The sequence below is a fragment of the Gadus morhua genome, chromosome 9 (assembly GCF_902167405.1).
Source record: "Gadus morhua chromosome 9, gadMor3.0, whole genome shotgun sequence".
Taxonomy (NCBI): Eukaryota; Metazoa; Chordata; class Actinopteri; order Gadiformes; family Gadidae; genus Gadus; species Gadus morhua.
In genome coordinates, this window is record NC_044056.1 from 24,635,173 (window position 1) to 24,648,288 (window position 13,116).

General features: G+C 48.0%; 2 protein-coding genes across 2 annotated transcripts; one reads left to right on the forward strand and one right to left on the reverse strand.

Annotated features, from left to right (window-relative positions):
• Positions 1-2,148: 2,148 nt before the first annotated feature.
• sspn (sarcospan (Kras oncogene-associated gene)) lies at positions 2,149-7,473 on the reverse strand. The gene is made up of 3 exons (XM_030367137.1): positions 6,894-7,473; positions 5,618-5,704; positions 2,149-2,731 (listed from the first exon to the last, which is right to left on the reverse strand). Exons 1-3 carry the CDS (start codon positions 7,134-7,136, stop codon positions 2,369-2,371), a joined length of 693 nt encoding a protein of 230 aa, XP_030222997.1. The 5' UTR covers positions 7,137-7,473; the 3' UTR covers positions 2,149-2,368.
• Positions 7,474-8,689: 1,216 nt separating this feature from the next.
• Positions 8,690-12,509, forward strand: bhlhe41 (basic helix-loop-helix family, member e41). The gene is made up of 5 exons (XM_030366172.1): positions 8,690-8,857; positions 9,028-9,094; positions 9,302-9,409; positions 9,493-9,604; positions 9,844-12,509. The coding sequence occupies exons 1-5, from the start codon at positions 8,796-8,798 to the stop codon at positions 10,902-10,904; spliced, it is 1,410 nt and encodes a 469-aa protein (XP_030222032.1). The 5' UTR covers positions 8,690-8,795; the 3' UTR covers positions 10,905-12,509.
• The last annotated feature ends 607 nt before the right edge of the window (positions 12,510-13,116 follow it).

Consider the following 13,116-nt stretch of genomic DNA (forward strand, 5'->3'; position numbering starts at 1 on the left):
AGACCTCGAGGGACTACAAAATCCTACACCTAAAATGATGTCAACTTGTAGGAAAATAGGGTCCAGGTTGAAAAGTCCAGGTACATTTAAAGGACAAAGGTTTTCCTTCGTGTGTGTGTGTGTGTGTGTGTGTGTGTGTGTGTGTGTGTGTGTGTGTGTGTGTGTGTGTGTGTGTGTGTGTGTGTGTGTGTGTGTGTGTGTGTGTGTGTGTGTGTGTGTGTAGTAAGTTCCCCTTGTGACAGCTGGCATGTGACTTTCAGTGTCTGACTGTGCGACTCAAAGGTCACATGATTCGCCGTCGCTCCACCCCTGCAGCCAACAGGAAACACATCCAGTGCTGTGTGGAGCCACGCCGTGTGGCGGCGTGTTACACCTCACCTTTAGCAGAGACCCCTCGCACGTCCCAGCACAAATGCTGTCTGTTGTAAATGCAGGTCACACATGCCTTTCTCTTCGTCATGAACAAGCAAGCCCGTTGTCAGTTCTTAGGCAACGACATAGGCCCCGTGTTCCACTTCATTCAAGTACCTGCCTCAACTCTAAAGTAGATGTGGAACATCTCATGAGTCCAGCAATGTGAATGCACAGAGCGGAGGGACGGACTCTAGACGGGGGTCTCTAGACTAGCCTCTAGACTGGTCTCGGGGGTCTCTAGACGGGTCTCAAGGGTCTCTAGCCTGGTCTCTAGACTGGTCTCGGGGGTCTCTAGACGGGTCTCAAGGGTCTCTAGCCTGGTCTCTAGACTGGTCACAGGGGACTGTAGACGGTTCTCTAGACGGTTCTCTAGAAGGGTCTCAAGGGTCTCTAGACGGGGGTCTCTAGGCTGGTCTCTAGACGGGTGTCTCTAGGCTGGTCTCTAGACTGGTCTCGGGGGTCTCTAGACGGGTCTCAAGGGTCTCTAGCCTGGTCTCTAGACTGGTCTCGGGGGTCTCTAGACGGGTCTCAAGGGTCTCTAGCCTGGTCTCTAGACTGGTCACAGGGGACTGTAGACGGTTCTCTAGACGGTTCTCTAGAAGGGTCTCAAGGGTCTCTAGACGGGGGTCTCTAGGCTGGTCTCTAGACGGGTGTCTCTAGGCTGGTCTCTAGACTGGTCAAAGGGGTCTCTAGACGGTTCTCTAGACGGGTCTCTAGACGGGTCTCTAGGGTCTCTAGACGGGGGTCTCTAGACTGGTCACAGGGGTCGCTAGACGGTTCTCTAGACGGGTCTCAAGGGACTCTAGACGGGTCTCTAGACGGGTCTCTAGGGTCTCTAGACGGGGGTCTCAAGACTGGTCACAGGGGTCTCTAGACGGTTCTCTAGACGGGTCTCAAGGGTCTCTAGACGGGTCTCAAGGGACTCTAGACGGTTCTCTAGACGGGTCTCTAGACGGGGGTCTCTAGACAGTTCTCTAGACTGGTCTCTAGATGGGTCTCGGGGGTCTCTAGACGGGGGTCTCTAGATGGGTCTCGGGGGTCTCTAGACGGGGGTCTCTAGACGGGTCTGAAGCTGAATTTCTCATTTGATCGTATCCAACTTCTGCTTGTTTGAATAAACCTGGGGTGAATGTGTGTGTGAGCAGAACAGTCCGGCTGTCAGTCTGGGTACTCCTTCTTAAACTCTACCCCCCTGTGTAGTCCGAGTCCTCTTTGCCCTTTGACACAGAAGCCCTCCAACAACAAACTGGCTTCAGGAGTCTTCTGAATGCAGCCTCTGGAGCTCATGAAACCAAGCTCGAACCTGGGCAGGCGCCGTTAGGGTCATGTTTACAGGGTTAGGGTTCACAATTGTTGTGATGTTTCTTTGGTGAGCTGTGTCACACTGTTCAAACCCTCGGCACCCTCTCTGTCCCACCCAGCACCTCTCAATTGAACATGAGCAGGAGACGCAGAGCTGTTGAGATGTGATTGTCCCTCAAACTACAGGCTGATTTACTTTCAACCCAATTAAGATAATTATGAATATAATAACATTGAGATTGAAAACATTGACATTATCTGTTCATCATGAGGGTCGGTTGAACAGAGAAAGTTTACGAGCCATCACTAGTTGCGTCATTAAAAACAGACAAGCAGTTTTATACGTGGAAGATGAAGCCTATTTAAGGTATATTATTGAACATATTAATTACCATCCGCTATCCCTCTTTAATGTAAAAAATACAATAGCCATGATATTTCACAAAAAGGCGCTTTATTTACACAATTGTTTCCATCCTTTCTCCTGTAAAGGTGAGCTTCACAATATATGCAATGGTATCAAAGCTACTGATATACTAAAGCATTGCTCCAATCTGTAGTAAAATACAACTCAATCCAAACCAATAAGCATTGAACCAGCTCCAAGGGGACCCCCCCCCCCCCCCACCCTCACCCCATCCAGGGCAGGACGTTAGACCTTCTGCCACTGCTGGGCGTCAGAGGAGCCGGCCTGCACGCCAGAGAAGAAGACCTGGTAGCGGTGCTTCCACATGATGAAGGTCCCGGCCACGCAAACCACCGCCTGCAGCATGTTCAGCACGATCTGGACCAGGAAGTAGGCTGGGAGCGTCCCCGTGACCACCGCACACTCGCCCACCCCCTGGTAGCTGAAGGTGCGGGCGATGGGGTCTTCGGGGTCCAGGGTGCACACGCAGTCCCCCTGGCCCACCGGCCTGCAGTGGAGGCTGCTGGCCTGGGCGTAGTGGTGGGCAGCGAACGCTATGACCAGCACGGAGACAACCAGGCCGACGGCACACAGGATCAGGTAGAGCAGCTGTGGGGAGGAAGGGTTACTCAGTAGGCTGATGGCCGCTGCTGATGGGAGTGGTCACAGGAAGGATTCAGTACCTGCTCTTCTACAAGCCCATACCCCCAACACCCTCTTCTGCTTAAAGAGGAAATTGTGAAATTGTGTAATAACATTGAGGTGTTCGATCCCATTGTTTTGTTGTGTAGCCCAGCAGACCGCTGATGGGACCCGACCCGAGACCGTGGCCCTAGTCTGACCCCATAACCCCCTGCGTGTGACAAATTAAAAAGACAAGCGGGTATTTATGCAATCACACAATCCCCATTGCACCAAACACATTTAACCTTCTACTTAATCCTAATGTGGAACAACGCACATCTGATGAGTGTTGAACACTGCTTGAGGAAGGATGCAAGCGATGAACATGTGTTGCTTTGAGATGAACTGCGTGTTGACATGAGAGCAGCTGTGTCGACGGGCAGAGCTTTTACTTCAGGCTGATGGTGGAGCAAATACATAACTAGGTCCAGGTTTAAGAAACCCCCAGATGTAGCATGGCTCACAGCAGTCAACAATAACGATCACTTTGTTCTGAAACACTCATGTTGTGATGAGGAAGAGGATGAGGAGGCCTTCAGACAATCGACACAGACTCTAATAAAACGGTATTTGAATGTGATTGAATGTCTTACTACAGCTATTTAAAGTTTGTGCTTAAAGCTTAAGGACTTTCTAGCCAAAAGGACATTTTCTGAATATATGATGGCCGGCTGGTGATCATATTTCTAAACATTAAATCCACTGATATGGTTCAACTGCTGGTATTAATCAATAAATGCACGAGGAGCAGACCTTTACACCCATAAACATTTAGCAATTACCAATTTATATATTTTGGAAGGTGGAGAAGGTAAAGAGAAACTGTGCGACACTGACTGATTGGATTATTAAGATGCGCGTTTACTAGAGCTGTCAGTTAAACGCGTTATTAACGGCGTTAACTCATAGCAAATTTAACGGCGTTAATTTTTTTTATCGCGCGATTAACGCAATTATTTTATAAAAAAAAAAAAAAAGATTTTTTTTTTTTTTTTTTCCTTGGGCTCAAAACAAAGAATCAGTAGCCTGACAGCTATGTTCAAATGACATTTGTTCAAAGCAGTCGTTTAATTGCACTATAGGCTCTTTTTTTGTATCGTCCTGTTTTGATCAGTGTATATGCCAATGTTGTTATCAATAAAAAATCATTTGCACAAGGCAAGCCGATGCACTTCACCATGTTGATAAGAGAATTAAATTAGAAGAATTATGGGACAAAAAAATCAAGGGATATTTAGCATATAAAAATAATTTGCGATTAATCGCGATTAATTAGAGTTAACTATGACATTAATGCGATTAATCACGATTAAATATTTTAATCGCTTGACAGCTCTAGTGTATACACCTTACTACTACTACTACTACTACTACTACTCTTCGTCCTCTATGGGACATAAGGCTTCAATGAGCACTCTCCATTCCACTCGGCCCCTGGCAGTATGTTGGGCCTCTCCCCAGGACAGGTTTATCTGTTTCAGCTCTTGTGTCACAGTTCTGCGCCAGGTGGTTTTTGGCCTCCCAGGTTTTCTTTTGCCTGGTGGTGTCCATCTTAAGGCGACCTTTGGTCATGTCCTAGCCATCTCAGGCGTAATCTCCTTGGTGATGCTCCGGCTTCCCATTTTTTTTCTCATTAGGCCAAAAGATCTGGCGTATTCGTCGGAGGCATCCATTATGGAAGACTTCCATTCTCCTCATGTCTGTTTTGACCACCCGCCAGCTCTCTGAACCGTGCAACAGATAAAACTTTACATTGGATTTGAATAGGAGGATCTTTGTTTTAAGGCTGTATTGTTTTGATCTCCAGATGGGACGGAGTTGGCGGAAGGCACCCTGAGCCTTTCCCAGCCTTGCTTTGATGTATTTTGATGCCCCGCTGTCCTTGCTGATTAGACTGCCCAGATAGGTTAAAACTTCCACAAACTCAAGTGGTTCCTCATTAACAAGGATGGGTGCTGTGGGGATGGAGTGGACACACATCCCTTCTGTTTTGGAAGTGTTGATACTGAGCCCAACTTCTCTGGCAAAGTTATGTCAATGGCTGTCTCCATCAGGTTAAGAAGGACTCTGCAGAACACCTTGCTTGGAAGAGATAGAAGGGTAATTCCACTCCAGTTTTCGCAGTTCTTAGTGTTGCCTTTCTTGGGAACTTTGACAATAATACCTTTGGACCAGTCTTCAGGGATGGTGTCAGTGTTTCAAATGTTCTGAAATATTTTATGTTAAATTTATAACTGTCTGACCAGTTCTGTGTGACTGAGTTCTTGAGGCATTTAAAATGGGATAATGGAATACAGGCACACTTGGCAATTCTATTATCGAACAGTGCCCTCGTGAAGGTTCTTGGGTTTGAATGGCTGTATGGTAACCACTACTAAAGTGGAAGCAGCAAAATCTGTCCTGCTGCTTCCACTTGGCTCCATGAAAAACAATAATGGGCTTAAATTAACTGTCTTCAAATGCATCTGCACGCATTGCACAGCCAATACGGTAACACGTTAAAGTCCCATAGGGGCATCGGTACTGATAGTCTGTCTGGACAAGAGGGAATCTTTATTAAACATAATGTTGCCTAAGAGCGCCGTATCGCTGGTGCCTGATCAAAATCTAGATGGCTCTCCCTGCAGAGACACATGGAGGCGGTAGTCATGCCAACGCTATAGCAAACCAAAGCAGCCAAGCGGTGCGTCCTGTACAATATGTTTTTCCTTCCTTTTCCTTTTTTCAGCCATCCATCCTGATAAACATTCAACCGAGAGCCACATGTGGTTGGTTAACCGGCCCCTCGTCCCAGGATGTGGTGATGGTTACCTTGGCAATGAACTGCTTGGTGGTCCTCTCCTCCGGCACATAGGTGATGCAGTACAGGACGAAGCCCACCATGGAGGTTAAACACAGCTGTACACAAGACAGCAGAAGGTTCATTCTGTTATTGACCACTGTGGTGTCTCTGTAACATGCTGTTGCTGCCATTAAAGCCTCTAATGGAGTAGGACTATTGAGCATTAAATTGTCATCTTATTACATTAGGACACTATGGCAAACCGGGATGGAATAATATGCATACTCATTGTAAGACACAAGGTATGCTGTCTCTGTTTCCCCCCACAAACACACGCACACACACACACACACACACACACACACACACACACACACACACACACACACACACACACACACACACACACATACACAAACACACATACACATACACACACACACACACACACACACAGACACACACACACACACACACACAAACACACACACGCACACGCACACGCACGCGCACGCGCGCACACACACACACACACACACACACACACACACACGCTTCTATCTCTGGTGGAATTGGAGTCTTGTGACCACCGTGCCCTCTTTCATTCTGTTCTACGGCCCTGGACTATAAGAAGAGTTCTGTCACTCTCCATCTGAATCCCATGAGCATCTCAGTCCACTACAGTTTCTGCACATGTTTGTTTTGTCCATGTTGATATAATGTAAATAAATATATATATATATTTATTTGTGAGTGCAATGTTTTTATTTATTTTCACGGAACAATACTGGAGCATATAATTATTGCATCGTATAGATAAAGTCCACAAGTGTATGAAGCAAATCTCTCACTGCTGTTGTGAAGAGTATGAATTGGTAACTATTTTTTTATGTTGATTTTTTAGCAGATTTGATTATCGCACTAAGAAAGTCTAAAACACTCAGTAGATCGAGCCAACACCACAGACTGCAGTGTAGGTTCAAGCGACTGAGAGTTGACGGATATTTGAAAAGGCACACAGCCAACAGAATGAAACAAGGAGCAGAGGAGCCAAACTCTCCCAGCTGTCCCCAGAACAGCGATCTACAGAGTTACCATGCAACCTTCACACCCAGCCACAACGTAGACGGAGTCAGTCAGTTTAGGTCTAATTTCCTTTACGTGGCTATTGGTTGTGCCTTTCCACACGCACGCACACACACACACACACACACACACACACACACACACACACACACACACACACACACACACACACAGATCACAGAGTGTGTGGCGATGTGTTGAGGGGGAGGAGGAGCTTACGATGATCCCGGCCCAGTGGGGGGTCTCCCTGGCGCTGAGGGAGCTGCAGGCGGCCAGCGTGAGGAAGGCCACCACGGCGGTGCTCAGGCCCAGCAGCAACTGCAGCGCCGCCACCAGGAGGGGGAAGCGGCAGCCGCAGCAGGGGGGCGACTCGGCCGTCCCAGGACGCTCCTCCTTTTTCTGGAAGATGGGCCTCTTGTCCTTCTTGTTGTCGTCCGACGAGCCCCTCTCCCCCTGGCCCATGTTCGATGTCTGACCCTGGCGCTGAAGTCTTCAAACTACAGCCTCCACGCCCACTCTGTTCCCCACTCTCTCTCCTTACTGTGACCTGCTGTTGGGGGTTATGTTGTGGTTCCTCTGGTTCCTTCTCTTGTTGTTGTTGTCTCTTGTTGTTTTGTGTGTGTTGGTGAGTGTGTCTCAGACCCAGACGCCCTTGTCTGTTTCTGCTGCCGCTCTCTCCGACTCTCTCCCACACTCGGACTCAGAGGCTGTTGGGGCCAGGAAAAGAATGGTGAACTAATAGGGAAAACATTTGGCTTGGATTTCCTGAGCAGCTCCAGTGCCACATATAGCAGAGCAGGGGGGGTGCTGGGGCAGGAGGAGGAGAGGGGGGACACAGAGGGGTACTCCGACATACCAGGGCCTGCGCTCTGGAACAAGAAGCTTTAGTTCTGCATAGAGCTGATCCACAGGTACGGGGTGAAGACCTCCTAAAGCAGTGGGGACTGTTTCCTACGGTCAGGACATTGGAACAACACGGAGAAGAACACGCTGCAGGCCACGGGAAGTCACATGATTTAGAAAAAGAAGTAATCTATGATCATGAGACTTGAAGAGATATTACGCTTTTTAATCCGCTATGAAGATAATAGAAAGGCGTGGAAATGGCTGAAAAAGGCTGACTTATTGTGGCAGATTGTTTTTTAAAATAGGCCTATATATATAAAAAAGGATATTTCACAAATACGTGAACAAAACAACCACATATGAATATTGTAAATATTTAAAGTACATTATTTTAGCAACATATGATATATTAAAAAAATTATAAAAGTAAAAGGTATTCAGAGGTCATCAGACAGGAGGTCAACCATGAAGAGGGGTTCATGTGATGATGAGGGTTTATGTGATGAAGATGATTCATGGGATGAAGATGATTCGTTTGATGAAGATGGTTCATGTGATACCTGAAAGGGATTCATGTGAAGATTGAGGATGATTGATGTGATAGCCTACTTCATTTGATAATTGAAGAGGATTCATACCTGCATGCGTGCGTGGAGACTTGATACCTGACAGACTTCATGCGCTCGGTGGGTGAACAGGGAACTGCCGCGCACGTGTCTGAGCCACACGGCGGGCGTCATGGTTACTGACGACGCGTTCTGAAGGGGAGCTGCCGGCCGTGTTCTGAGGGGAAACCATCCAGCTCCTAAAACATCAGACTCACATACTTAGGATTGTATATGATAAACTCGTATTCAAAATACTGGTTTTAATACCCAGGTGAAAACTTATCCTTTGCCTTAAAATTTCCCTGGACGATTACTTTTCCTACACTTTCTCCTCGAATGAAATCAGAACGACTTGAGCTGAATGAGATAGTGGTGCATCTATAGGGTGGAGTAATCCCAGTGGTGATGGTGGTGGTGGTGCTGTTAGTGCTGCTGTTAGTGCTGGTGGTGCTGCTGCTGCACCGTGCAGGCGACGCGCTGCACGTGAGTTGGAATCTATTCCTGCCGGGGTCGCGCGTGCGCTCTAGCCACCGCGCGGCTCCGCCAAGCGGCGTGAGGGAGGAAGCGGCCGTCAGTGTGAATCACGGAGCCGCGGGAGGAGGTCGCTGTACGCAATATCTCCGACACAGGCTAGATCTGGATCAGAGACAATCCACCATCACAACTTATGGATGACAGGATCCTGCGACTGGAGGAAAGACAGTTCATGGAGCACACCGACTTCTTAGGGTTAGTGACGATTTGTCTATTTATACACTTGATATCACTTTAGTGTGTGTGTGTGTGTGTGTGTGTGTGTGTGTGTGTGTGTGTGTGTGTGTGTGTGTGTGTGTGTGTGTGTGTGTGTGTGTGTGTGTGTGTGTGTTTTCATATACTAATGGAACGCCTTGTCTCCTCAGGATGGAGTACCCCTCTCTCTACATCTGCAAGTCGAAGAGGGCGATGAAGCGGGAGGATGGCGGGAAGGTGCGCTATGGATCTGCACCCTATTCTGTGTGATGGGTGCTCCTCTCTCACTCCGCTCTGTGTGATGGGTGCTCCTCTCTCACTCCGATTTGTGTGTTGGGTGCTCCTCTCTCACTCCGCTCTGTGTGATGGGTGCTCCTCTCTCACTCCGATTTGTGTGTTGGGTGCTCCTCTCTCACTCCTCTAACTCCGCTCTGTGATTGACAGGATGCCTATAAGTTGCCCCACCGGCTGATCGAGAAGAAGCGGAGGGACCGGATCAACGAGTGCATCGGCCAGCTGAAGGACCTGCTGCCGGACCACCTCAAGCTGGCGGTGAGGAGCTTCCCTCTGCTAAATCATCTGGACTCCGGTTACCTGTCTATATTAACTAAAACATGAATGTAATATCCCTGTAGACCCTGGGCCATCTGGAGAAGGCGGTGGTTCTGGAGTTAACGCTGAAACATCTGAACGCACTGACTGCAGTCACAGAGCAGCAGCACCACAAGATCATCGCCTTACAGAGCGGTGAGCTGTGTGTGTGTGTGTGTGTGTGTGTGTGTGTGTGTGTGTGTGTGTGTGTGTGTGTGTGTGTGTGTGTGTGTGTGTGTGTGTGTGTGTGTGTGTGTGTGTGTGTGTGCGTGTGTGTGTGTGTCCCCTCAACCTGGCGCAGGGGGGCCCATCAGTACCTATAGTATAGGGGCCCAGGATTTGGTGCTACGGCCCTGTGTGCAGTCCCTCTAACGTCGTGCATCGTGTCCAAATAGGTGATCAACCGATGAAGTCTTCGATCCATGCCGATCTGGATGCTTTCCAATCCGGGTTTCAAGCGTGCGCCAAAGAAGTTCTGCATTACCTGAATAAGTTCGAGAACTGGTCGAGCCGCGAGCAGAGATGCACGCAGCTCGTCTGCCATCTGCATGCGGTGCTGGCGCAGCTCCCGCCCGCCGGAGGAGCGCCGCCCAGGGGTGGCACGCAACCGGAGCTGGACGCGCACAGAGTCGACGGACAGGGCGACGCACAGGCCGACGGACAGGCCGACGCACAGACCGACGCACAGGCCGATGGACAGGCCCACTGCGTGCCCGTCATCCAGAGGACCGGGGAGCTGAACGAGAACGACACGGACACGGACAGCGGGTACGGGGGGGAGGCGGACAAAAACCACGGCGCCAATAAAGGATGCGAGCGCGCGGCGAAGGCGCAGGGGGGACACCGTGCGGTTAAGATCAAACAGGAGTTTGGAGACGATCGGGTGGCCAAAAAAACCAAGACAAGCTTTTCTGTGAACGGGCTGGTCGGGGCAGACCCCTCCAGACCGGACCTGGCGCTCATGAGTTCACTGATGGGACTACCTGGCGTGGGACAGCATGCGCCGTTCTGCGTGCCTTTCTACTTCATCAACCCGTCCGCCGCCGCGTCCTACATGCCTTTTTTCGATAAAAGCAACCTTGACAAATACGCGTACCCAGCGGCGGCGGCAGCGGCAGCCGCGGCCGCTCTGACAGCCCCGTTCCCTTGGCTCTACCCCGGGATACCCGGGATACCCGCTGGGCACGCCGCTGCGGCAGCAGCCGCGACCGCGGCGGCGTGCGCCGGTATCCCGGGTCTGTCTGCAGAGAAGCGCGCCAACCCGGGGAGCTTCTCCCTCTCCCGGGACCCTCAGTCCCCCGACAGGGAGGCGGAGTTGTGCTCACCTGACGACGGAGAGGAGGGTCACGAGAGCGAGGATGATGAGGGTCGTGATGACTGTGGTGATGAGGATGATGATGATGATGTTGATGATGATGATGTAAGAGACATGTCCAATGAGACCAAACTCACATAATCCTTTACGCGCGGTCTCTGTGCTTGTACAACTGGCACCTTTGTTTGTGAAGCCTGTTAATCTGTGCGTTCTGCTTAAAGAAGTGATCTATTATTGTTGTTATTAAGCTTATTTTAAGCGACTACTTTTAAGATACATTTTCACAGTGGAATTTATCATATCTTCAGAAAGCAGGGGACATTTATGATAGCGCGTGCCTTTTGCACCTATTGATCATTTTTAATGATAATCGACAATGATTGATTTACCAATAATGTCTGTAATTTTCCGTGGGGCACATTGTACTTATTTTGCTTTCTTGGACTATGAAACATTTTGGCTTAAACGCCTCCAGACCTCAGACTGAACCGAGCTTAACAACTGTCCCTGGATCTGTCCCCTTATCTTTTCTTTCATCCATGTCCCTGGATCTGTCCTTTCACCTTGTCCCTGAATCTGTCTTTTATATCCATAACCCTGATCTGTCCCCTGATCTGTCCTTGATGACTATGTCCCCGGATCTGTCTCTGTCCCTGTCCTTTGTCGGTGGCGCTGCAGCTGCCCTTCTACACGGCCCTCCGAATGAGATTCTTATTGACTGGAAACTCGTTTTATTCATGAAAATGTAAATATGATGCAGTATGGAAAGTGTTAAGAAAGTGTCAGGCCAGAGTATACCTCACGCTGCCCTAGGGGCCTCCTGTTCTGATACGCCCCACAGCTCAGAGAGATGGACATGGGTTTTCTTTAAAGATCTAGGCGTAACTTTCAAGGTTAGGCCAGACGTTCAAAGTAGGGTCTCCATGACCAGCAGAGAGCTGAACCTTTCTCCACAGACTGCAGTGAGCTATACCTCCATGAAGCAGGACAGCGGATAGCACTTTAAACAACCTTTTATATTGAATGTACATGTATTTTCCCAGCGGTTGAGGTTTGTATGTTGGACAAACTTTAATCTTTGAGAGGTGAATTGCACTTTTCTCTGCCTTTGAATACCTCCCAGCCCCCTACAAATCAAAGTACTTTTATAAATCAACACTATATAAATGTATATTTAAGTCTTGTTTATAGAAAACAATTGTTTAAACCTTGTCTTTCTGTATGAGAAGTTACTAATTGCGTCTCTGGCTGATGAGCGGGGGCCAAAAGTGTTCTGGCCTCTAGAGGAACACCTCGGAGTATGGGAGACAGAGGACTCCCGGGTTATGATCAAAATATCCACAGCATTGCTGCAAATATGAATGTCATTATGACCTGTTCCCTGAACATGTTGCCCACGTTTCCTTGAAGGCCTCTCCTCTCGTGAGGCGCTCATTAAGTTCTCCTGAAATGAGATGAGGGTTTATCTCATGGTCATGTCATCGCTTCTGTATTCTGTTCTTTTTCTTCCTTTCTGCCTCAAATCTGCCCTATCCTCAATTGTTCTATAACGTGTTATTGTGTATTGTAAATAGCTTTTTGTGAAGACATCATGGACTATATACGTACTCTAAGTCCATGTTTAGAAGTATATGGATTTTTGAAACAGATTTGTCTTAGTAACTGCTGCACACTTTGGTTTATTCCCTACACATGAGTTGTTCTAAATTATTGCTAATGAATTGTAAAATAAATATGAAAACCAAACTTTCGTTATGCCTTATTTTGACATATTTTATGTCATCTTAACTCTCAGCACCCTTCATTAGCACCCTTATCTTAACTCTCAGCATCCTTCATTAACGCCATTACTTAACTCTCAGCACCCTTCATAAGGACCCTTATCTTAACTGTCAGGACCCTTCACTAACACCCTTATCTTAATTGTCAGCACCCTTCACTAACACCCTTACCTTAACTATTAAGACCCTTCATTAACACCCTTACCTTAACTATTAGGACCCTTCACTAACAACCTTACCTTAACTATCAGGACCGTTCACTAACACCCTTAACTTAACAATTAGGACCCTTCAATAACACCCCTATCTTAACTATTAGCACCCTTCACTAACACCCCTATCTTAACTATCAGCACCCTTCACTAACACCCTTACCTTAACTATCAGGACCCTTCATTAACACCCTTACCTTGGTTACCATTGGTTTTCATTTTCCTATTTGAATGAGAAAGTGCACCCATGGTTTGAATGAATGTTTACATGAACATTAGGTATTTAATGTGTCTTAATGTGTGTTAGGGGTTAAATGGGTGATGTGGTTCATTAAAGTTTGATTGATAGGATTAATCCTA